The sequence below is a fragment of the Oryza glaberrima genome, chromosome 2 (assembly GCF_000147395.1).
Source record: "Oryza glaberrima chromosome 2, OglaRS2, whole genome shotgun sequence".
Taxonomy (NCBI): domain Eukaryota; kingdom Viridiplantae; phylum Streptophyta; class Magnoliopsida; order Poales; family Poaceae; genus Oryza; species Oryza glaberrima.
In genome coordinates this window covers 15,500,761-15,527,139 of record NC_068327.1, presented here as the reverse complement: position 1 = coordinate 15,527,139, position 26,379 = coordinate 15,500,761, and the positions used below count along the sequence as shown (strand labels likewise).

Sequence of the window (26,379 nt, the reverse complement as noted above, 5' to 3'; positions counted from 1 at the left end):
TCCAATGTGATTATGCTTACTGCAATCATTCTCTGCCTCTTTAAATCTGAAGATTATCATATCATAAATATATGTTGACACCAAGAGAAAATGTAAAAAAAAATTGAAAATTGTACATCAACAAAAATCTGAAACATATCATAAGTAGCACAAAAGCATGTGTGCAGTCTAGTATACAGATCAAACCTGTAATCACATTCATAAATATCATACTCTAGCAAATGTAAACATGGTATCCCTCCCACTCGCCTTTTTAGTTTAGGGTGTAACGGACAATTCAACGCTTTATATTACCACGGCTATTGTTGCTATATATGACCTCAAAAAATAATTATCCCTACTACCTAAAAACAGTGTAGTGATGGTGGTGACTCCTAACTCGAGCAGACACGCGGAAGGTGAACCATTCAATCGTCAAATCCATCGGTTCAGATTAGGCAGACGCGCTTCTCTCTCCTTCTCTCTGCATCCTTATCGAGCGGCGCCTCCCCCACTCCTTTTTCTCCGCGTCTGCCGCCCACTCCGCCCACCCTCCGTCGCGCATCGCCCTGCCGCCGACGACCGTCGCCATCGCGCCCTGCCACCGGCGACCGCCCTGCCCCGCCTGCAGCGGAATCCATGCCTCCTCCGTCCGTCGCCCCACACCCCCCAACCCACGGCGCCACTTTCCTCGACGCCACCGCCTCCGTCCAACACTCCAACTGCCACGCGACGCCGCCGCCTTCTCCCTCTCCTTCGTGGTCCATCCCATCTGGGCGATTCCCCGCCTCCTCGCCGCCGTCGCCGCTCCCACTCCCCATACCCCCACCCCAGTTTCCTCGACGCCACCGCAGCGCATAGCCAACGGGGCCGTTCTGTCCCTGCTCCCCAGGGACGACGGTGGCGCCGCCGCCGACCGCAAGGCGCCGGATGTCAAGGACGCAGCCTCAAGGTCAGCCTGCTCGGCGATTGCTAGATCGGCAAGACCTGTTTCATGGTAAATTCTCCCATCTCCTCCTCCTCCTCTTCTTCTTCTTCCAATCCATTCCAATCTCTTGCCATGTCGCTTTACTGCCTCGTTAACTCCATCTTGATAAGCTCTCCCACTGTTATGTTGGTTTCTTGTACATGCTATTTCAAGTTTTCAACCAAGAAGCAATCCGACCCTGAAACATGAGTCAGCAATCCAACAAAAAAAATCATTTTGAGGTTCAGATTTCGGAAAACTGCTACTTAATCATTTTTCATTAAAGATTTTGAGCTTCTTTCCATAGGCCATGCACACGAATTTTTTTTAGCTTGATGACATCTACAACTAATTAAGAATACCTATGTGAAAACGACAAGAGAGCCCAAATCAAACCTGAATCGAGCACAGCATGCTACCGATAAGTTTGTGCAGACCGTGCTGACCTGATATCACCCCTACATCACAGCTAACAGAAAAACAACTCCTCATGCTATTGGGAGAGCCTCATGCTTGAAAATGTAGTTGCGTTTCTTTTCAGCCACAATGAAGAGCAGGTTACTGAAAAGTTCAGATGAGTTCTTCAGTACTCGAAATTTAATGGTAAGTCAAGTTTAACCCGGTTTAATTCTGACGAAGAACTTGACAACAAAAAAAAAACAGATGCCTGCATTTGGTGATTCATACAGATAGGCTGTCATATTGCTGATTTCACCTGGAAGGAGATCTCCTTGCCACCTCAATTAATTGCACGTTCATTTGGAGGCTTAATTGTGCAGCGATATATATCTTGTTTGCAAGGTGTGTCTTCTCAATGGTCAAACAAATTCCTGTCACTTGTTGGTTAAATATGGTTATTCTTTATGTTCTTAACATTTTTCAGTTTCTCCATAACTGAATTTGCATCATCAAGAACAAGTTTCAATCATTATATATGTGCTGAAATTCCAAAGGTTTCTTGTTTACTTAAATTAGACAGAAAAAGTTGTGAATTATTCTTCGAATTCCTGACAATGATTCCAAAGGTTGGGATTTTTTTTTCTTTTGTTTTGTTTTATGTAAGCTTAGTAGAAATTGTTCGATCTGATCGGGGTATTTCGGTGCTCTTAACTTTGTTTGAATTTACCCTGTATTACTGTACTGTGCTTACATTTTAGATCTTATCAATCCTGTATTTCTCCTGTTGGATATTCTGAATTACCTAACCTGAGCTCTTATTAAAGCCAAGCCAAGTTTCTGGAATGACTGCCAGTCTGTCAGTCACCAAGATATATCTTCAGATTTACCAATACCCAAATAGAGGAAAAGTTCTTTTGCCACTGAAAACAGGGAAAAGTATTTCAAGTAGTATGGATTAAGCCTCTTGCAGGGCATTTGTTCGGCAGAACTCACTGCAATATATAAAGCTGTAATCTTGAGGTGTTATAGCCCTAACGAAATATTCAGGGTACTGCTATTATTTCACCAAGTAGAATAAAGTAAAAAAAATATTTTATTATGCTATTGTGCTGCAAATTGCAGGAAGATAAGCTCTTTTGGTGCAACCAATTATTTTTCAGCAAACAATGATCCTTCTCTAAAGTTTTGGTTATAAGCTAGAACTGAATGAGTTGAGAGGTTCTTGTCTGTTCTTGCTTTCAATTGCATCTTTCGGTAGATAGGAATGCATGATTTGTAACCCTTTCAGCATATGCTTTTCGCCATGTGTTTCTCTTGACTTCTGTACTCCAACATATATTGAAAAAACAATATATTTTGATGACTAGAGTCTGTCATTTGTATGAAATTGGAATGCACTAGAAGTGTGGTCCTCGATTTCGCCTTATGGTTTGTACTGGACTGCACTGAAAATTTTGAACTTGTGCATTACAGGGTTCCAATGGATAGCCATTTTGGGGCCTCTAGACCAACATCGCTGACAAGATCAGGTTAGTTATTCATATAATATAATATAGGTTTATATCTCAAGCTGTACCATATTTGGTTTATTTGATCTGATAAAGGATGAAATAGAGATGGGTGCCTCAAAAATAACTTTAATGGCCTCAATAGTTCAAGACATTTAGACATGTTTTTCTTAATTATGATTAATTATTTCACATGCAGAGCAACCGATGTTGTTGATAGTAATCTTAAATGGGATGGAGTAGGGTGCAATCCTACCAGCTGCACTTAGACTGCCCTGGTGAATGCATTTTGCAAGGGAAAGTCAGTATGAGAAGACTGAAGAAGTGTTTGAAGAATGCAACAGGCTAGACACGAGACCGAAGTGTATGCTTATGATGTCCTCATGGAAGATAAATGGTGGTCATCATAAATCCATGGCTACACGAGCCTACGTTCCTACCGACATCTGGATGGAATTTTTTACTTTTCTTTAAGTTTGGAGTAATATACATTGTATATATCAATGCACCACAGCCATACAGGATTGCTGCAAGGCGCTTGAGGGATCTCTCCTTGATGCAGCATTTGGTGAGGGGTGATTGTGACAGAGCTTCATATAACATCTTGGTGGATGCATATGAAGGTACAGATGGTGGTAGATAATTTGCCAATTTTGTGATAAAGGAACCAAGAACTTGAGTGCCATGGTGCCACTTTCTAAAACTGAAAGCTTTTGAATTTGCTGCTAATTTTCAGATTCAGAAGCAACATTCAAGCAACTGAAGCAGCAGGTGATGACATTCTCGATGAAGACATTCTTACTTCTGTTGTTGGCGCGTGCAGGTCTGGCAACGTGGTGAGGGTCAAGTGGAGGTGATGGCATGGCTGCACAAATCCGGCATGTCATAACTATTGATAATGCTATGCATATGGCCACCTTTATGAAAGCTTTTGATTATCTTGATTATGGATTATATGCAGTTGTCCAAATATGTACCTGCTATATTTGAATATACGGCATGAGTGCATAATGACCAGAACCCCCCCCCCCCCCCCCCCCCCCCCAAAAAAAAAAAAAGTGATGACTTGTTTGGTTGGCCAGATATTTATGAATAATTTTGTTGTTTGGGGATAATCAGATATTAGAGTAATCATAAGCTGTCCGTTGCTATAATTGGTCCCAAAGAGGACCTATGAGTCTACATCCATGGCATTTTTGTTCTTTTGGAATTTATATCTTGTAATTGTTGATCGACATCCTGGGAGACGTCGGAGTAACTTTTTTCTATTCAAATATAATATTGCCTTCTAGCTTACTTACAATAATGCAGACACACGTTCATATATTTTCAAGTTACACCATATCATATTACTTATTCAAGATCCGTAGCAACGCACGGGCACCCAACTAGTTAAACACAAATTTCCGTAGATTGTTTACTTGAGGCAATAGTATGACAAGGAAGAACACTTAGTGACTAATGGTTGATAAGGAATTCCAGTGCAGATGAATGTACTCAAGGAGCCAAATTCGACAATATTGGTATGATTCAACATCAATACCAAGAAAAAAGAATGTGTAAATTTCTGACTTATCTACATCATGTAATACAATGACTTCTGAAGCAGCCAACTTGCATATAATTCTAGATTTTTCTTATCACAACTTGTCACAGCTATAACTTTTTAGCAGCTAACTTGTCACAACTAATTTTTTTTGGCAACTATCGAATTAATCAAATACTCATGGAATTTATTTGGAAACTTAATTTTTGAATTTTATATGTTTGTGTGCAAAAGTAATGAAAATACTATCTCAATCCACTTATAAACCATTTTGCTGCTAGTTTGAAACCCATTTGTTGTCATATGCATTTTGAAATGAGTATAACATGATATATGAAATTCAATTGTGCATGTACTTCCTCCATTTCACAATTTCACAATGTAAGTCATTCTAATATTTTTCACATTCGTATTGACGGAGGGGGTAATTGTTTATCATTAATGAATTTGAACCATCAACACATTTTTCTGTTGTACAACTATAATATTTATTGCTTAAAATCTTTCTATGTTTGTAGGACATGTTCTTTTTACAGTGACCTTAAATGAAATCTGCATACTAAAAAAATTGCAAATACATAAGTGGCTTTAAACACCCCGTTTTAGAACTTGTTGATCTTTTTTAGTCCAAACTTACTATTTCAGATTTAGATCTTCAAGTTTTTTAGACATAATTACATCATTAAAAAAATAATAAATAGGCGTGTACTGATTCCACTTTAGCAGCTAGGACATGCATGTGCTCAACTTCTCAGAGTTAGCTGAAGACCTGGTATCTGCACATCATACAATGAACACTGTCAGGAGCGAGAAGTTATACTCACCATTGTAGTCAATGTTGACTTCCCCAATCGTGCAGTTTTTGGGACCTTTAATCTTTCCCCTGGCAACTTTCACCACAGGGGGACAAGAAGAACTGGATCGAGCCATGCTACCGAATTAGATCCCTGCTATTGATGGAGCGAGCCCAGATCAATGGGAAGAGGCGGTGCTGTTGGGGATGAGGGGAAAGAAGAGGGGGCGTGGCTAGGGCCGAATTTTTTTTATCTGAACACATGCAAACCACTAATTGTAGGATCGAATCACAAGAACTAAGCCAACCAGAGAGAGGGTGAATGGTTGATATACCCCAAAACCAAAACTTTTAGCGAAAATAAAAGTCACCCTCAAATCGATGGATCGCGGTCTGACCGAAGTAGATGCACCGGTCTGACCGCCTGAAGAACGTCGGTCTTACCGATGAAGATCGATCGGTCGAACCGCCGAAGTCGCTCGCCGCGCCTGTCGCCGCCGTCGGTCGGACCGCCCTTACGCCGCCGGTGCCGCCTTGCCGCCGGTCTGACCGCCGGTGAGTCGTTGGTTAGACCGTCGAAACATGGTGAAACACAAATTGAAGAACTCTCAAAGTAGATGACAACTTTATTGCTTCTCTCTGTGTTTACAAAGTGCAACAACAGCACTCCTTACAAAAATCTCGACTAAACTCAAAACCCTAGCTAAACTAGCAACTCAATCGCTCTCCAAAGCGATACAAAAGCGATACCGGTAAGCCTCACGCTCCCCCTTTATTACACAAACTTAACATAACCAACCGTACCAAATTTGGACTCCTTCCAAATTTGACTCCGCATCCCATATACACACAATACCTCCATCGTATGCCATATGGAATCTCCATCAACCACGTGCATCAACTCTAGCCCTAGTATCCCGCATGATATCTGACCACCACGGACATCGTCTTATCACCAAGCCGACTCCCAGTCCATCACCGCCAATACTCTCCCGAGGCATCGAGTCACCTACACATGAAACAAACAAAGAAACCATATTCCGAGACCAAACTATCCCCAACTTGACTCATTGTTAGCAAACAACGGTATTACATACGTATAGTATCCATCTAGAAGCCATAATCATGAAACAATCACGGATATCCAAAGAAACAACCCGAAACCGAAACCGACACAGCGTCGGCCGGTCAGACCGCGGGCCGGGCCGGTCTGACCGCACACATAGCACCGGTCTGACCGGCAACCTCCGCCCAGTCTGACCGGTCCCGACAAAACAACAAACCCTGTTCATCACCTGTCCAAAACCACTTCGACGATAATCTCCAAATATCAAAACCAATAATCACAGATGCCAATTGTTCATCACATAATAAGAATCAAAACACACGTTGATCTTACACTAATTACAAATGTGAGCACGTAAAAGTTGGAATTCTAGGTCTAAACAACCTGCCCACGTCACCACCGTAAATCCAGTTGACCTGGTACTGTACTGTCCATGATATGGGCTCCTCATTTCTTATCCTGTTAGCTTTGGCTCAGTGCCATGACGGTAGCCTCGACACGATGATGGTGTGTGTATGTATAAACCATCTAATATAACCTTTGACAATGACAGTGTTAGCGTGGCCATAGTGCAACTAAAATTCTTCTATTCTGAGCACATTGTGATCGACTAATCAAACTTGCTAGCATGGAGCAAACAATTGATCCACTAATATGAATCGCTAGTATTAAAAATTTAGTAGTATAATACCCTAATTAAACCCTATGATTTTCATACTACCGGATGAATTAGATTTGAACAATGGAGAAAACTCCCCGTAATGATGCAACTAACCAATTTTAGAGGTGGGTTGTTAGGCTAACATGATTAGTTCAACGGCCAGTTTGTTGGGCTACTGATTAGAGGGAAACATATCGCTGCATATGAGCATCTTGCCTAAATAATTAAATGTAATTGTTGTGTGCTCACATTTGTAATTAGTGGTTTGCATGTGTTTAGATAAAAAAAATTCGGTGGCTAGGGGGAGGCAGAGGTGGAAGCGGAGAAGGGATGGTGAGAAGGAGCGACGGGAATGGGAGGAGGCGTCGCCGCGACGGTTGCGGCGAGGAGAAGAGGGGAGGCGGTAAATGCGGCACCACAACGCACGGGAGGGAGGGGAAAAATAAAAATGTGCATAGGCGGGAGGACCGGAAGTTGAGAGAAGTATCTGGAAGAGCATTTTTTTTGAAAGATTTCCTGATCTGATCTAACGCTCCTTGTTTACCCCATGGTTGTATCGGACGGTCGTATGTTTTCGGATGACATGGCCCAATCACAGTTCGAGACCAGCGACAACTTTATAATCTCCCTAACATCTCATATTACAATCGTACCCTTATTTGTAATATTTTGTTCATACATCCACGATTCCATCATCGTGCCACATGCTACTCCGATTCAATTTTATTATAAGAAACTATTAAAACATTTTTTTAAGACAAGGAATGGAAATGTGCACACTATTGCTACAACAAAGCAAAAATTTGCTTCCACCCCTTGTGGATAAAGTCTCTTACTGACTCCTGCCATGGAAGGGACGACTTACCACTCTAGCTGGCCATTCTATACTGGTCCAGTCGGTTCTCTCTTCCATCCCGGTCCATGTATCTATGGCGATTAGCCTTCCAGTCTAGGTTATTAAGGCCGTTGACAAGAAACATGACGTCTTCTTGTGGATGGGTATGGACTCGGCTCATTGGGGGGAGGGAGGGGCAGTGTCGGGTGTCCTGGACGAACGTCTGTCGTCCCAAAACCTACGGTGGGTTGGGGATTCCTGACCTCAGGTTGGCAGGATTTGCCATGCGTGTTCGCTGGCTCTGGCTTCAGTGCTCAGGGCACCCCTACTGGCAGGGACGAAGCTAGCATCAAAACAAGGGGGGTGCACTACCATTGAGAATCTACAAAATTTCACTACAACACTGTACATTCTAGTGTTTTTTAGTGAGAAATTAGGAATTTGGGGGGGGGGGGGGGTTCATGTGCACCCCCCAACATAATATAGCTTCGCCACTTCCTACTGGGATGGCCTGAAGGCCCCAGTTGAGCAATCCGTCTCTGACATGTTCGCGGCATCTACTTTCATCGTGCTGGGAAATGGTGAGTTTATGCTCTTCTGATCTAACCAATGGATCGACGACCGCTCGATGGCATCCTTGGTTCCAGATCTCTTCTTCGCCGTTCCCTAGCATCTCCGAGGTTTGAGCACGGTTGCTTCTGGCCTGGTGAACAACTTGTGGGTCTCTGACATCCACGGTGACCTCACTGTCCTGATCATCTCCTAGTTTCTCCTTATTTGGGATATGGTGCTTCACGTACAGCACTCGCCGGGTGTCGAGGATCGTCTCGTTTGGCGTTGGACGTCTGACCAGCGGTAAGCGTGTTGGGCGTACTAGGCTTTCTTCTATGGCCAGCATTACTTTGCCTGTGCTAATCATTTTTGGTACGCAAAGGGTCTTGCTAAATGCAGGTTCTTCCTTTGGTTTGCATTCCAGCAATGCCGCTGGACGGCTGATCTCCTCCAGAAGCATGGCATCGTAGTCACTCGGCCTGCCCCTTTTGTGCTCAGGATCTTGAGACGACAAACCACATCCTCCTCGACTGCGTGTTTGCTCGGCAGGTCTAGCTCCGTGTGCAGCTGGTTCTAGGACCGGTGGCTGTCCTCCAGGGCCTGCTTACGTGAGCATCTCCGCGCCGGCTTCGACTCCCTGGTGCTCCTGGTTTCTTGGCAGCTGTGGAAGGAATGGAATTATAGGGTTTTCGACTCTGCTTTCTCTTCAGTCTCAGTGATTCTGGAGTCCATCCACTCGGAAGGCCATCTGTGGTCTTTAGCTGGCGTTGTTGCCGCTTTTGGGATCTGTTGGGAGTGTAGCATGGCTCGGCCCCTTCTCGCTGCTTGGAGTTTGTGTTTAGCCACCGTAGTTTTCTAAGCTTCAGCTTTTTATTTTGCCTTTTCTCCTTTTGCTTGGCATAAGCCGGTCTAGCTGATTGCGTTATGTAACTATAACTTTTTTCTTCTAATATATTAACGTGCAATCCTTCTACGCGTTAAAAAAAAAGTTTGCTTCCAACACTCTTAGCAACGGGGAACATCTTAATATGGGCATTAGATTTGATTTCACTCGTGTTCTGGATATCTCAAACTAATTGTACTTAAATTATTGCTAATTAAGTAATTGACTGGTATAAAGCTCACATAATCTCGATATGAACCGAACCAGAGCCAGAAGTTATGATCGTTTCAGCAGCAGATGAGGGCTTACTCTACACCCTTAATTTCGTTTGGTCAGACAAAATTAAGTACTCTATGTTACTAGTAATATTTGCAAAATTCTGTTCCGAAATGATTTCTTAGCTTAAGAGATGGTGTTTTTCTTTTCTCTGAGATAATACTGTTCTCTCCAGATATGAATGAATTCTGGACTTCAGTTTATCCAATGTCTGAAATAGCGCTGCTCTGTTCTGTTGCGTGTTCAATGTGATTCCATTATTGCAGCAAGATTTGAAGAACCATGAAAGTTAAGTATGCTGGATGTTTACAGTAGCCACTCCACTACCCAAGGGACAGAAATATGAAAACCGTTGCATAAAAAAAAAGTTTGCATTCATCACAAAATTATATAAACTCACAGGTTTGCAACGGGGAAACAATTACAATACTCACGAGCAAATGAGTATCACAGATTAATGATACTTTGAGTGGTGTTAGTTAAAGCTCACCTGACAGCACATAGCAAAGTCGAGTAACAACAAGTTGATGTTAAAAAACTACTAGCTGGATATGAAATTTCGCACATGTATATCGACTGGCACATTGATATAGACGCACTTTGCACTAGAGAATCGAGCTGTGCTAGTGCATAAAAGCATGCAAAAAGAATGATAAGTTCAATTAAAAAAAATGCAAAAGAGGATGATAGGTTACTTCTCAGTTGTATCCCTTCAAAGTTCTTTTTTACAGAGAATTTTTAAGTTAAAAAGTTTGATGCACGCGTTGATGACTCGGATCTTCACATGAACATTTAACGAATACAACCTGTTAAATTTCTCACCATTTAAGGTAAAGGGCTGGATGTTGCCACTAACCTTGATTACTTGGATCACTAGATTAGACTGAACATGTACTAATAATCTTCTAAACACACACCGTCCTTTGAGGTTTAGCTTGCACTTGTAGCATTTGCTTGGCTTCACTGATTATTGTTTACAAAGTATAAAATGCACACATGATCAAACGCTGGGCCGGGCCGGGCCGAGCTGACGGGCCAATACCGAGCCACGGAGTGCTAGCTAGGCCTGAGCTCGGCCAGACTCCAATTCTCTTAGACCGATACCCAGCCCAGGCTCGAGCTTGCGGGCCTCCATGTCCAGGCCCGAGCCCGGGCCCAGCTGCTCAGGAACAGGTCTTGTGCCACGGAGCATCTCAAGGAAGAAATCCGTGAGGGCCGCCTCGTAGCCCGGCATCTTGGCGTAGCCCGGGAAGTAGTTGATGTCGATGATGAAGTACCTGTCGCCGTGCTCCTCGCTCCTCTCCCGGATCATGTCGAAGTTGAACAGGTGCAGGCCCAGCCCTCGCCGGAGCCCGCGCGCCACCTCGTCCACGAAGCCGGCGGCCGGCGTGTCGTCGTCGGCGGCGCCGCCGTCGTCATCAGGTGGGGGGAGCGGCTGGTTGGAGATGTTGGCGAAGGGGACGGAGGGCTCGGCGTCCAGGTCGAGGAGGCGGTGGGCCGGCACGTCGGGGAGGCTGCTCCGGCGCACGCAGGTGGCGCGGTCGCCGACGACGTAGACCTTGAAGAGCACCCCGCCGTGGTTGACGAACTCCTGGAGGACGAGCGCCGCGCGGAGGAGGGGGAGGACGCCGTCGCGGCGGTAGACGAGGCGCATGTCGTGCGACTCGGCGCTGCCGTCGACGGCGAGCGGCTTGGCGATGAGCGGGAAGCGGAGCGCGGCGCGGGCGAGGAGCTCGTCCGCGTCGGCGGCGGCGTCGCTGACGACGACCTGGGGCGGGACGGAGACGGGGGCGCGGAGGCCGGAGACGACGTCGAGCATGGTGGCGCGGTCGAGGAGGCGGTCGATGGCGCCGGGGGAGTCGACGACGACGGGCACCCCGGGGTGGCGCGCGGCGAGCTCCTCCAGCTGGGCGCGCCACCCGCGGTCGTACATCTTGTGCACGAGGAGGTCGAACGGGCCCTGCTCGGCGAGCGGCCGCGACACGTCGACGGCGACGAGGCGCACCCCGCGGTCGGCGGCCAGCGCCACCAGCGACGGCCGCACGACGCTGCTCACCTTCTCCGGCAGCAGCGCGTAGCCAACGGTGTAGCGAGGTGACGACGACGGGGAGGACAGCTCGGGCGCCATGGCCGCGCGAATCGATGGAATCGATGCGATGCGAGGTATATATATGTGATGACTTGTGTGTTGTACTTGTTGGTAGTGACCAGCTGTAACGGCTGTGATGTGCACCTGGTGGATGGATGCGTGCGAGGCCTTTTATAGGCGGCGCGAGGAGGAGAACGGTGTGTGGTTGATAGTGGTGGCAGTGGTGCATGCATGGCGCGTGGCGAAAGCGGCACGTACGTACGTATACAGGAGGAGAAAGGGAGAAACGTGCGAGTTTGGGACGTGGTGGTGGTGGTTGCAGGGAGGAAAAGGGTCAATATTTTGGTCGTCGTTTGCCTTTTCGTTGGCTTTCTTTTCTTCGTTTTCTCTCTCGTGTGTGTGTGTCAAGCTAGGTCTCGATCTCCTCTCCCGTCCGGGCTCTACTTTCCTACTACTATCAGACAATTGGTGTGTTTTGGCAGTTGGTAACCTTACATGCACCTTGCGTGTCGACTTTGTGGAGATCAAGTGGTGTGTTCAGGACTGAGGATAAGATAACCCAATCAGGCCGGCCGGGATTTTGATCTCTCCGCTATGGCCTTCCACGAAATTAAGACAGATATGCGACACGGAATCAATTGTACCTTGGTCGGTTGTGGGAGGAGAAAAACTATCGGGATTTCGGCACAAAATTCGATTTTTCTTTTAAAATATATTTTTTAGAAGGTATGACATAAATATACTCATTTTAAACTATTAGCAAAATTATACCGTTGTCACATCCGCGAGATATAGAACTGGTGACACAGTGATGATGTGTGCGAGTTCACACTGCCAACGCGTGAACTCGTTAAGTCATCGGCATGAAGTCGTGCGAGTTCGCGAGTTCACCATGTGAACTTGTGCGAGTTTGCCATTTCAACGCACAAACTCATGACGTCACTCGTGCGAGTTGATAGCGCGAATTCAGGACGTCATCAACACAAACTCATGCAAGTTTACGCATGGGTGGAGATACACTGGATAGTGCAGCGGTGAGTCATGTGTGTTCGGTTTTCAACATGCTCATATTTTTTTTCCAATTATCCGATAACAGGTTATCCTCATTTTTATCTTTAGTTTGCAAATGGTTGGTATGAACTCGCGCATGCCATCGTCATATCCAGCGTTTTTGCGTCCCCCAGATATGATGACAGTATAATGTTACTAATTATTTTGAAAAGAGTATATCTATGTCATAGCGATAAAAATATTTTCTTTTTATTTTTTAAAATTGACCTTCTTGGTCACATGGAAAATGGAAAATCCAGCTAATTATCCTTGTACGTACGTGCGAGGGAATGTCCCGTTACAACCATCACAGGTACTTGTAACCATGGTTGGGTCGTAATACCTTGGATCGAAATTTCTAAAATTCAGGTAAATTGTTTGGCCAAAGAAATTATTATTTGGCTAACCAAATTAATTCAAATTTCAATAGTGGATCGCCGGGACCTTTTTGGCCAAGGATTTACTGGGCCTGTTCAGCTGCGCTGCAGCTGCACATATAAAGTACTGTCCGTATAGGCTGCAACACAGTGCAAATAAGGGCAGCCAAATAGGTCCACTAATGATCCTTACTCTAGTTAGCAATATTGCTAACTAATAGGTGTGTGTGCATGTAGTGGCATCACTACTAGAATTAGGATATATGATATATCCTATGTCCTGTGTGGGTGAACCCACAAGAAAATACGACTTCACATCAGAAGTTATTTTTCTGATGGTTGACCATTAATTTAGCACATGGAAAAATATCAGAAAAACAATACTACGACAACATAGCGACATAATTATAATTTATAGTGCTAATTCACCCTAAGTAAGAATCTTGAGAATGTTAGGTTGTACGGTTAGTTTTCCGCGTCGAATGTCTTCTACATAATAGTAAAAGAAATTGAAAAAAAAAAGACGTCATGGAATATGTTTGCACCGTGGGCTTCCTTTACTTTTTGTCGACATATTTAACTAGTGGATACCTCGCACGGTGCGGTAGGAAGTTTAGAAATACTGGGTGAAACTCCGCGCGTTGCTGCAGGAGTTCAATACTATATCAATAAGTAAAAATAATGTGTAAAATAGCTAGACAACATGAGCTCACATAAGTTGATATGGTTTATGATAATTTAAATAGTATGTAGAATGATGATCCAAATGTAAGAGTAAAGCGATATAGCTTTATGAGAGAAAAAAAGGAGGGAGGTAATTTGGACCATAGATTAATCATCTAAGGACTAAAAAGAATTAAGGTGATATGACTTAATGAGAGAAGAAAATAAGGTATTTGAGCAATTGTGCTCATTTTGAGAGAAGAAAATGTGCTCTTTTCGCTTTGATAGGTGTTGGAGTATTTGTGCTCTTTTAGTTTTATGTAGGGTATTTGAGCATTTGTGCTCATTTTGGTTGTAAACTTATGTGTAATGACTAAGCTATTACGCTTGGAATTTCTGTAGTTGTATGCACCACGTTGGTGTAGAAGCCGGGTTTTATAAACTCCTATTACTTAAAAAAAAATCTATATCTCCAATAGAAGCAGCGCGAGGCTCTCCAACAACATATCAATCAATGTACGTTGTCTCCCTTAGTTTCATGGGCGGATGGTTAGGGGGGTTGAGCTCCCTTACCCCACTAGATGATCATTGAGAAAAGAAGAGAGGAGAGGGAAAATAGGGAGAGGAGGAAGAAGGAGATCAACCTCTCCAATCTATTTTTGGATCCGCCCCTGCTTAGTTTGGACTTGGACTTATACGTAGGTTTGCATATGATGTAGGAGCGGCCGTGAGGCAGATGTATCAGTGGTTCGCCGTGCTTATGTGTAGGGGTGTTTTAATGTTTTCTCGATCCTCAGCAACCACGATTCACACACGGATGAATGTATTGGGGTAAGTACATGTTGTGAGATCTTTTGATGTGCTTGAGAGGTACCTCAAGTACCTCCACCTCCAGTAAAACACACACCGTTGATTTATTAAGGATAACTGGGCATAAAAATATTTTAAAAATCTCTTTCTTTTTTCTTTTCTCTAGGAACACTATATGAATCTGAGCATATAGATTAATTTAAGGAAAATATATAGTTATTGATTACTTACTTAGCTTTATCATTAATTATACATTCAGTGTATTAAATATTGCTACGTTGTTGCGAAAGGGCCTGTAGCCTAGTAGTTACAAGAGCCTCAGTAGCACCTGAGGTCCTAGGTTCGACTCTCCATGGGAGCGAATTTTTCAGGATTTAACGGCGTTGTGCTTTGAGTGGTAGGCGACGTACCCGTCGACAGCGAGGCGCCTGTGGTGACTTCGTCAATCTCTCCAGAATTTGCCGGCCCAATCTTCGAAGATGCTCATAGGGGTAGGGTTTACGTGCGTGTGTCCATAGGGTATTGCTACGTTGTTTTGTGCGTTACAATAATAAACTACACATCAATCAACTTGTCCTTCCCATAAAAAGTTAATTAATATTATTTAAATATTGTACATTATCAACAGGTATTTATCGCCTGTTATATAATCTATATGTTCAGCTATATATGGTTTATTTGCATAGCATAAGTTGTGATCGCCCTCTCTTTACCATATCTAATCTGATAAAAGGGATACACACTACTGGAGAATCGCTTTTTAATCCCGGTTGAGAACCCCTATAGTCCCGGTTTTCCAACCGAGACTATATATCCGGGACTAAGATATTTTTAGTCCCGGTTGAAATAACCAAGACTAAAAATAGATTTTCTATTTACCATATCTAATCTGATAAAAGGGACACACACTACTGGAGAATCGCTTTTTAATCCTGGTTGAGAACCCCTATAGTCCCAGTTTTTCAACCGGGACTATGTATCCGGGACTAAAAATATCTATTTTTAGTCCCGGTTGAAATAACCAAGACTAAGTTCGTAACACCAGCCGGGACTAAATCGGTTCGTAACACCAACTGGGACTAAATCTTTAGTCCTGGTTGGTGTTACGAACCAATTTAGTCCTGGTTGGTGTTACGAACCGGTACAAAAGTTTTTTTTTTCCTTTCTTTTCTTTTCTGGCGCCAAATATCTCCAAATCATTAAAAAAATAATAAATCACAGATTGTGTTCACACATCACAGATCGTTCACACATCTCAACATCCCAAATCATCCACAGCAACAACACAATATTTCAATATCCCAACTCATCCACAACAATAAATCACAAATCATTCACACATCATTCTCAAATCACAGATCAAATCAACAAACAATTATTCACACAACGAGAAGGAAAAAGAGAAAAAAAAAGAAAAAAATCCATGGAGCCTGCCGCCGCCGCCACCTTCCGCGGCGGGCCGCCGTCGCTCCGCCACCGCTTGGCCGCTGTCACTCCGCCACCGCCTCCCTAGCCCGGCACGGCCCGGCCGCCGCCTTCCTCGCCTGGCACGGCCCGGCCGCGGCCACTGCCATCCCCGCCCAGCACGGGCCCGGCCGCCGCCGCCCTCGCCCTGCACGGGCCTGACCGCCGCCGCCCCTCCCTGGCACGGGCCCGACCGCTGCCGGCCGCTTGTCCCGCAGATCTGAGGAAGAGAAGAGAGGAAAACTTAACAGAAGGTGAGATGAGAGGAAAACTCAGATGTGGAAGAGGAAGGGGGAGAGGAAGAGATGAGAGTGAAAAAGGAAGGTGAGGAAAAGAAGGGAGAGATAAAGAGTGGAGGGGAGGAAGAGATAAGGATGATGAGGACTCAGATCGATGCGCGCGGAGAGAATGATGGAAGAGAGAGAGCGAGACGTGGGAAACTGATTTGTAGTCCCGGTTGGTATAAACAACCGAGACTAAAAATCTGATCTTTAGTCCTAGTTATTCATACCAACCGGGATTAAAAATATTAGGAGACCTGCCACGTCGTGCTAATAAATAAACCGGGACAAAAGATGATCTTTAGTCCCGGTTGGTAACACTAACTGGGACTAAAGATCATTGCACTTTTAAACCCTTGGTTTTTGAAGCAACCGGGAGTATTGTTGTTTTTGGTAACCGACCAAAGATGATTTCTCAAGTAGTGACAATTACATATTTAACCTTTCACCTAATCTACAAATTAACTGCCTGGCCCATTTTTTACTACCTTTTGTAAGACATCTTTTTTTTATTGTTTGAACCGTTAGATTTTTATTGATAGACGGACCAGATATATAACATCCAAGCACGATAGAACGCCTCACATGTTGGAGCTATGAAGTGCATGGGGCTCTGGGAATGGAATGTCGTCCCTTCCTTCTGTTTATTTGCCTGCTTTTGGTGAGTTCCTACAAGGAAGCTACCGACGAACCGTTACAATCGCACCTGCATAACGGGGTGAATTAAGTTAATTAAACCCGTTTATGCTCGGCGCACGAACAAAAAAGTTGCAGCAATTTCATCAGACCAGAATATATGCTGCTAGCTACTGCACATATGGCATTGCTTTTTTCTGTTTATTATTTTGTGCGTACAAAGTGCTCAATCATATATGCTTGGGAAATTTTTTTTTGTCAAAGCATATGTAACCTTGTAACTTTCCTATTGGGAATGAGGATGTGCTTTAGTTGGTAGCTTTGGGTGTTCTTTACTTTTTGCATACGTATGGGCATATCGTTTAATTTGTACATGTATATGCATGCGCCATGAACATTTTATTTTACCGAAAGCAAGATAGCACCGGATCCGCCCGCGGCAAAGGCCCTCTCTGAGTTTCCTCCTCGTGTTCTTTCGTTTCACACCGACCGAGCGGGTGAGCTTAGGGACGGGCAAAATAAAACGAAATCAAATGATTCGGTCACTAGTTCAGACAACAGTTTCAACGACTGAATTTATTCCGATTAATTTGGTCATCTTCATTAATAAACCGATATAACGAAGTGCAGGCTGGGATAATGGTCGCATGTAAAAATTGTATATTTTTGGAGGCCTTAAAGTGCGGACGGGGTTAATGACCGCCTGTAATTTTTTTTCCCGTTTGAAAGAATCAGTTTTCTAGTTGTGTAGGTGGGTGTGCCTTTTAATGGATGCGTACCCGCAAAGGAGCGGGCGACGTGTAGTAGGGAACGTTTGAAAAACGACTCCGCTTTTAAAGTAGTAGAGAAATCAACCAACTTTTATGTTGCAAATCTCAACGAATGAAAAGTGAAACCTAAGATATAAATGTGCCACATTATCCGATGAACATTGGCCATCAGATTCACAATGACAAAAGAGTTGGAATCGATTTTAACAATAGGATCAAACTTAAGTAGCAATAAAAACATGGCAAATTTTGGTACAGGACACTATGATTTTGTGGTTTTAGCCGTGGGACACTGCCCAAACTCACTTTTGGGGGAAAACACTTTATAAACGTGGTAATTTGCCAATGGACACCGCTTCGATTAAAATAATGATTTCCGGTTGAGGAGGAGAGAGAAATCACGTGAAATGTCAAAAATGCCCTTAGGCCCACATGTCAGCTCTCCATCTCTTTCTCCCTCCTTTTCTCTCTTCTCCCCGTCACGGCTTGCTCGGTGGCGGCGGCGACGCTCGGAGCGCCGACGCCTCAACGCATCTGAGAAACTGTTCCAATCTCGCCGCCGACGACCCGTCCGGCCCCTCCCACGCCGCTGCCATTGCGTCTGCTATCTCCTCCGCCTTCCTCCTCATCGCCTCGCCCTTCTCCTTCTCCCGCATTACCGTCTCCTCCTCCCCACTCTCCACCACCGAGCTCTCCAGGCTCCCACGCGCCACCTCCACGCAGACCCCCCCCCCCCCCCCCACTCCACCACCACCATCGCGTTGAAGAACTGCTCGGCCCCCACCGGCCACCCGAGCAGCGGCACGCCATGGCGGATGCTCTCAAGAACGCGCCCGTGGACGAGTGCGCCAGGATCCGCGCCCACCCACCCACCACTAGTCCCCTGCTTGCCTACGCCATCTAGTCCTCAAATCCGACGGGGAGCCAGCCGGGATCGAATCCGTCCTTGTGGTCGAACCCCACCAGCGGCTGGACGGCCCAGAGGAACGGCCGTCCGCTCGTCTCCAGCCCCAGTGCCAGCTCCGCCATCTGATGGATGCTGATGCTGTTCTGCGACCCAAATGAGATGTACAGCACCGAGCGCCGCGGATGTGCGTCTAGCCACTGGATGATGCTGGTGTCGTCATCCTGCGATTTCAACGGAGCCGGCGCCGCGAGGATTGGCCCAATCGCCCATGCTTGGACGTCGATTCGTGCTTGGGTGCTTCGTGATCGGTGCAGTGCGAATGGTCGCCGGAGTCCCGCCGCATCTCCCTTAACCACCGCCGAGCCGCCCTTGCTTCACCCCGGCATGCCCAGCCGTCATGCTCCAGGCGTCGCCGCCGCTGCCGAGCAAGCCGTGACGGGGAGAAGAGAGAAAGGAGGGAGAAAGAAAGGAAGAGAGATAGAGAGTTGACATGTGGGCCCAAGGGCATTTTTGACATTTCATGTGATTTCTCTCTCCACCTTAACCGGAAATCATTATTTTAATTGGCGCGGTGTCCATTGGTAAATTACCACGTTTATGCAGTGTTTTCCCTAAAAGTGAGTTTGGGCAGTGTCCCACGGCTAAAACCACGAAATCATAGTGTCCTGTAGCAAAATTTGCCTAAAAACATACAGTGATCTAGATCCTTCTAGCATGCTACACAAGAACCTCTTACTTGAGATGGTAGAAAGATATTGCATAACCATAGTATCTAGACTTCATTCAAGTATGCAAAAGAAAAAAAAAGTAAATTTGCTAAAAGCAACAATGAAAATGGTGTTTATGTAAAAAGCATTAAACAAAAAATGGTTCGTACATTTCAAATTAAGCTTATTTAATCGAGAGGAAAGTATAGTTACGTAAACACCATAGTAAAATTATTTCATAGAATAATTATATGTTTTATATGTTTTGGACAACAAACTATGTAATTTCATATTATCATTAATATATTTTTCTTACATGTACACCATTCATAAAATTATCAAGTTTAGCATAATTATTGTAAATTATTTATTGTCATGGTAATATTTATTTATTACAGATCAAGATAAAACAATTCGTGTTATACATAGACTTACTGCTAAATACGTTATCTTAACATATATTCATGTATGCAAAAGAAATTAAATTTGCTAAAAGCATCAACGAAAATGGTGTTTATGGTTGGACTCACTATTTTGTTCAGACTAAAGATGGGACACACAATTCAAATTACAAGTCTATTTACACTATTACTAGAAATGAAACATTTAAAAGTTCAACAAGAGGGAGGCAATGGACACAATAATGTATGTTAAATTATTTGTTGTTATGATAATATTCTTATAAAGTATGTTTGAAAAAAATATATATATTGTTAATTATAAAAAATTAAGCTAATCACTGTAAATAATGTGTAAAATATATTTAATAAAGAGGGAGGTTATAGTCACGTAAACACCGTAATAAAATTATCATAAAATAACTATATGTTTTATACTTTTGAACAACAAATTATAATTTTTGATTAACGTTAATATGTTTTCTTACACACCATTCATAACGTGATGGCTGTAGTCGCACGAATGCACGACTTAATACACTAGTACATATATATTATACAACTCACACTAAAAATTTTAAAACTTATATTAATTTTTTTAAGTACAAACCATATTAGGATAAAATAAGTTATTACAACAAGGGAAAAACAAGAAAAACATATGAATAACCAAGAGCAAGGAACATGTGTGCGCGATGAAACCGGATCCTCTGATGTGAACTGCCCCTGACGTGGTCACTGACAGGTGGCCCCGCGAGCGGTGAGGCTCACATATCAGTCACTATGTTCCTCTGACTTCACGTCAGAGGATCCCAATCCATGCACAACATGTGAGGATGCCCCAAAATTTGGCTGAAATCAATCGAGAAATTAATATAACGATAGTTTTCTAGCAAAACCGTTAGGCCATTCGTTAGCTGACTCAAAAATCCTGGGCCATACATAGTTTAGCTAGGGAGCAATTCTTGCCTGGGACAAGCTTAATTATTGGAATATGAAGCATGAAATAATCAAGTCCAAAATGGTTAGGCTGCATTCAGTTTTCTCATATCACAATCGGACATTACGATGGAGGTTCTGAACTCTGAATCACAATCGGACATTACGATGGAAGTTCTGAACTCGATCTGAAGTGGCCAGCCCACAACGTTCGCACATATTGGGCCGCCCAAAAGTCCAAGAGAACTGTTCATCGGGGAAAAGTGTCATCTATGCTGTGTAGTACCAAAACACACACAAGATGAGATAATAAAGAATATTTTTTACAAAACTATGTATACTTCGTCCAATTATTAGAAAACTACTTATATTGATTTAAAAATATGTACTATAAAACTATATTTAGTGTCAATTATATATATAAAACTACATATTGACGATATCATATCATAAAAACCACGGATTTAATATCAATTATCACAAAACTATATGTATGTATAAATAACTTATAGTGCTATGGATCTAAACTCTAAAAATATGTAGTTCTTTAATAACTTTATCACTAAATTTATAGTTTTATGATATGATACTTTCAATATGTGATTGTATGAAAGGTTTGATGCTAAATTTTTAGTTTTATAATCGCTAAAAGTATTTTTTAAAAAAGTTTACTTGAAATAAATGATAGGAAGAGACATAGAAGAGGGGGTTTTTATCAAGGACAAGTGTTTGGGAGGTGGAGTTGGAGTTGGGAACTTCACCTCCCTGTGCGCAGAAAACGGAGTGCGCGTGATTAATTAAGTATTAACTAATTTCTTTTAAATCAATATGATTTTTAAAGCAACTTTCATATAGTAATTTTTGCATCATTATTTAGCAGCTTGAAAAGCGTGCACGTGTAAAATGAGGGGAGTGAGTTTGGAACTCAAAGAAAAGAACTCAGCTGAAAGCAGTGTGTACCCTTAATCAAATTCTAAGGTGTATGTACTCAATTTCTTAAAAAAGAATGGGACACCCAAAAGAATAAATGGAAGAAATAAGAAGAGAACTGATTGTATTTTTATCATTTTCTTTCGCCTCATTGTCCATATGCTTAGTATATATTACATTGTATAAAATAATGACTAGTATATAAACAATCAAGTACGTTTAGACTGTTTCCTAATGAAGCCACTACTTTGTGAATTCTTCTACTAGCAAATATCATATTTTTCTAATACCTAGTTGTAAACTTCATCAATTGGCAAATTCTCTTCATCCCAAAATAACTTAACTTAAAATATGATGTGACTTTGAGTACAACGAATCTGGATACGCTTTTATTCAGAATATATAGGACGACAGCAAAATTTGACGTGACCTTATGGTTATTATGAGGTGTTGCCATCGATAAATATCACCGCAGTTCACAAAAAGCACCGAATAAAATTTATTCGTGGTATAGAATAGGCCGCAGGAATATATTCGAATATCATGCATGTTTGCACGAATAGCATATTGAACTGCTCTATATCTCCTTAAGAAATATCAGAATGTGTCGCTGGATCGTAGACTAGAAAATATTGAGTTTGCAAGACTGAATAAAGTAACATAAATAAAATAATACATGTAGCAACTATATGCGTATCATATTTCTTCTCTATATGTCATGCCAATTCAGAATATATGGGACGACAGCAAAATTTGACGTGACCTTATGGTCATTATTAGGTGTTCCCATCAATAAATATCACCGCAGTTCAAAAAAAGCACCACAATTTAATAACGGATTACATAAGGTTAATATTGATGTAGTGAAGAATTAATCCCCCTCATCATCCTAAACATCAATGTTATTATCACGAGTACCGCATAAATAATTAAGATAAATTTAACATGTACTAGTAGGTAAGATATATATATATATATATATATATATATATATATATATATATATATGCATCACAACTAGAGTTTTAAATAAATCCCTTAAGAAACTATATTAAATAAACATAAAGATCCGCAAAGAAAATATAAAAAGAAATTTACTCCCACATTACAAGTGAGCAAGTACGTCATGATTTCAGTTTTAAAAAATACGCCACGATTTGGTAAAGAACTTAAATTTTGTGCAATTTGATACATTTGACTTAGCAACTGGGTGTAATTTTTCCCGAAGTATATATAGGCGTATTAAAAAGCGACCATGTCTTCCAAGCTGACTTGGAACAAATTTACAAAGTGCCCTCTTGCCAACAATGATAACCAACCTCTAAACCATGCGCATTGTGTCTATCATATATTTGAATAAATTATTGATTTGCCTATGTAAGTTGACCATATTAATGGTTTGACCCTTTGAAAAGGCCTCTCTCTCTCTCTCTGTGTTATGCCTTATTTACCCGTTTTACTAATTTACTGTTGGATTACTGTTAAATGGAACACAAAATGACAGATCTCTCTTACTTGAGAGATTTCCTCTCGACCTTCCTCCTCATCATTTTTTTTAAAAGAAATCTCAGAAACAATCCCCAATACATCGCCAAACAGATAAATTTAAAGCATTGAACCATCTTCATCTAAAAGATGGATAGCTAAACTAAGAAAGCAAACTTGCTAGTGAAACCAAATAGCAGCAGAGGAACTAATCGAGAGGGATTTGTGGTGTGGCTCCTTATATCCTTGAGCCTCTTTTGATATGAACTCCGCTTGATAAAGCGGTAAATCTCGTTCGGCTGTCTCTACGGAAATAGCACAATTTAAAGGTTTGTTGACCCTAGATTTTGGTGTGAGCTTCACCAAACTCAGCAAAGAATATCCATGAAGTTCACCGTCGTTGAATTTGAGAAGCTTGAACTGCATGGGCGGCTAATACTTGCACTGCACGCATGCTTGGGCTTCATCAACCACGGGCATAGGCACAACCACTTGGCTATGCATCTAAAAGAAGAAAGGCAATTACTACTTTTTCCGTTTCACAATATAAGTCATTCTAGCATTTCTCATATTTATATTGATGTTAATGAATCTAGACATATATATCTATATAGATTCATTAACATCAATATGAATGTGGGAAATGCTAGAATGACATACATTGTGAAACGGAGAGAGTAATATATAACATTCCTTAACCGTAGTTTAGGCCCCCCTTTGATTCAAAGGAAATTCATAGGAATTTTAGATGATTTCATTCCTATAGGAATTTTTCCAACAAAGCCCTTTAATCAAAGGAATGAACCCTATGGAATCCTATAAAATTCCTATGGAATGGCTCTTCCCATACAAGTTTTAGAGGAATTTTAACAAGAGGTAGAACCTCATGGAAAAAATCCTTTGAGTCTTTATCTCTCCTCAAATTCCTGTGTTTTTTCTGTGGTCCAATCAAATGATCATTCCTATGTTTTTCCTGTGTTTTGCAATCCTCTGTTTTACACTTACATTCCTGTCAGAATCCTACGTTTTTCCTATTCCTCCGTTTTTCCATTCCTGTGATTCAAAAGGGCCCTTAACGATAAATCAATATAATGGGTAAATAAGGAAATAGAATTGCTAGAAAACTTCAAGTTTCTTTCCTCTAAAACTTTTAAATTTGTGACCATAAGACCACATCGAGATTTGTGCATGCGAACAGAAAAAAATTGTTAGAAAGAAAATTTCACATATGTCGTGTTTAGGATCCCAATGCTATTTAACCAAATCATAGTTAAATACAAATTTTATATAAATTATATCGTAGTTACAATATAGGTACATTATAGTGTATCATGCTATAGTTACACCTGAATGTTTTTCACTCGAAAAAAACTTGTGGCTGTTTCTGAAGTACACCGATCAGGAAAACAAGTTGAGAACGATTTTATGGAGAGGCAATTTCAAAGCAAATAATGGATACGGTCAACTTAAATGGGCCAATAAATAATTTACTCTTTATATGTATGTTTGTATATTCAGCTTACCTTTGAACCAGCAACGAGATTTGTCAAGAAGCTCGTGTTTCATCACTTAACTTGGCTTTTACGGTGGCATAAATGTAACTAAATATCTTTTTTTTAAATGATTTCTCCATACTTACTAATTCACCATGATTTTTTTTACGAATTACACAGTATAACGCAGATACTCACAACGCACGCACGCTGACCCTATAAACGCACGCACCCAAACCCTACTCCTATGAGCATCTTTAAAGACTAGGCCGGCAAATACTTGAGATTGACGAAGTTATCACAGACGTCTTGTTGTCGACGGGTATGTTGCCTACCACTGAAAGCATAATACCGTTAAATCCTGAAAAATCCGCTCTCATAGAGAGTCGAACCCAGAACCTAAGGTGCTACTGAGGCTCTTGTAATCACCAGCGACTATTATAACAAAACCAATCCATATTAACCAATGAAATAAAAAAACAATCCATTTGATTGTTTGGTGGGAAAAATATTCAAATTTCACTAGTACAGAAATGATTTTCCTGGACAAGCACCCCAATAGGTTGCAGACGGGCCATAAGTCTGCGAGGGAACGGTGGCCCCCTCCGGTGATGGCGGCCAAGCCCCGCACGAATCCAGCGACGGCGGCGGGTGTAGGCGATGGTGACGGCAGGCGAGGGCACGACGGCCCCCTCCGATGGTGGAGGCGCGGGATCCAGCGGGTGGCAGCCAACCCCGACATGGATCTGGCGACGGCGACCATCCTCGCATGGATCCGGCGGCCAGTCGCCCTCCCCCTGAGCGGAATCCGGCGCGTGGCGACCTCCCTCCCGACGACGGTGTGCGCTGGTCCTCTACTCCCTCTCCCTCCAGCTCCCCTCCCCTTCCTTCCCTCCCCTCCTAGATCCGGCAGAGGGGAGGGGCGTCAGCTGCGTTGCGGCCGGAGAGGAGGGTGGCGGCTGTCGCCTGCTTCTGCGGAGAGGGCGGATGCATCATCGGCGATCACGGCGATGACGACGGCGGGCCTCGGATAGGGCGGCAACGATGACGGCGATGGCGGCGGCAGTCTCCCAACAACGGTAGCGTTGGATCCTCCGCCGCCGGGCCTCGGGCGGCTGAATCCGTCACCGGCGACCGTAGGGATGACGACGGTGGGCCTCGGGCAGGACGGTGGCGGCGGCGGCGGAGGTGGCTAGATTAGGGTTCCAGGGCTAGGGTTTTTATTTCGTTTTTTTCTTTGTTGTGAATTTTTATTTTCTTGTGCGGACGGCTTAAGTGCCCGCACGCGAAAACTGGATTTTCGTGTGCGAGTGTGTCACCCTCACAAAAAAATCAAATTTTTGCAGACCCCTCGGTGCAGACGGATGGGAGATCCGTACGCGAAAACCCCTTTCGACCTCACGGAAAAAATCATTTTTGTAGTGGTGTTTACATGGCTAAGCATGTTTGAAGGTCCGAGCGTGGAATCTTATATCTTCATCTCTTTCGTCCGCTCTATTTTTTCCTCATACTCTTGTGACACGATGTCGTTGCTACCAACTCATCCTCGACAACACCTCCATGTAACTGGGCTAGCCCCATCAGTCACCTATTCCCTTCTACCCTCCCAGCTATTTTCTTGATCGATTCCATACTCGAGTCAATGTCTTCTTCTACAATTTTGATAATGACCTTTCCCCATGCTACTGAGCCTTCTCCATCTCTGATGGCTAGCATTGCCGGATCCGGTCACCACCCTGTCGCCTTGTGTGACATCCTGGGCCAATTAGGATGAGGTCTGTGTGGCCCATGAGAGCTGTGTGGGCATGTTTAGTACCACCTTGCTAGTTTAGCAAGGTTGGAACCAACTTATAAGGCATCTTCCCTTCAACCTTATCACTTCCGGTTTAACCCTTTTGCACAAAGCGAGGGCAAA

The 26,379-nt window shown here is 43.0% G+C and overlaps 2 protein-coding genes across 2 annotated transcripts; one reads left to right on the top strand and one right to left on the bottom strand.

The window, feature by feature from the left end:
- The first annotated feature begins 361 nt into the window (after positions 1–361).
- LOC127762533 (uncharacterized) lies at positions 362–4,064 on the top strand. The gene is made up of 5 exons (XM_052287041.1): positions 362–367; positions 438–976; positions 2,819–2,874; positions 3,053–3,476; positions 3,590–4,064. Exons 1-4 carry the CDS (start codon positions 362–364, stop codon positions 3,094–3,096), a joined length of 645 nt encoding a protein of 214 aa, XP_052143001.1. The 3' UTR covers positions 3,097–3,476; positions 3,590–4,064.
- Positions 4,065–10,166: 6,102 nt separating this feature from the next.
- LOC127762532 (inositol-tetrakisphosphate 1-kinase 4) lies at positions 10,167–18,261 on the bottom strand. Its single transcript, XM_052287040.1, has 2 exons — positions 18,136–18,261; positions 10,167–11,698 (listed from the first exon to the last, which is right to left on the bottom strand). Exons 1-2 carry the CDS (start codon positions 18,259–18,261, stop codon positions 10,526–10,528), a joined length of 1,299 nt encoding a protein of 432 aa, XP_052143000.1. The 3' UTR covers positions 10,167–10,525.
- Positions 18,262–26,379: the final 8,118 nt, after the last annotated feature.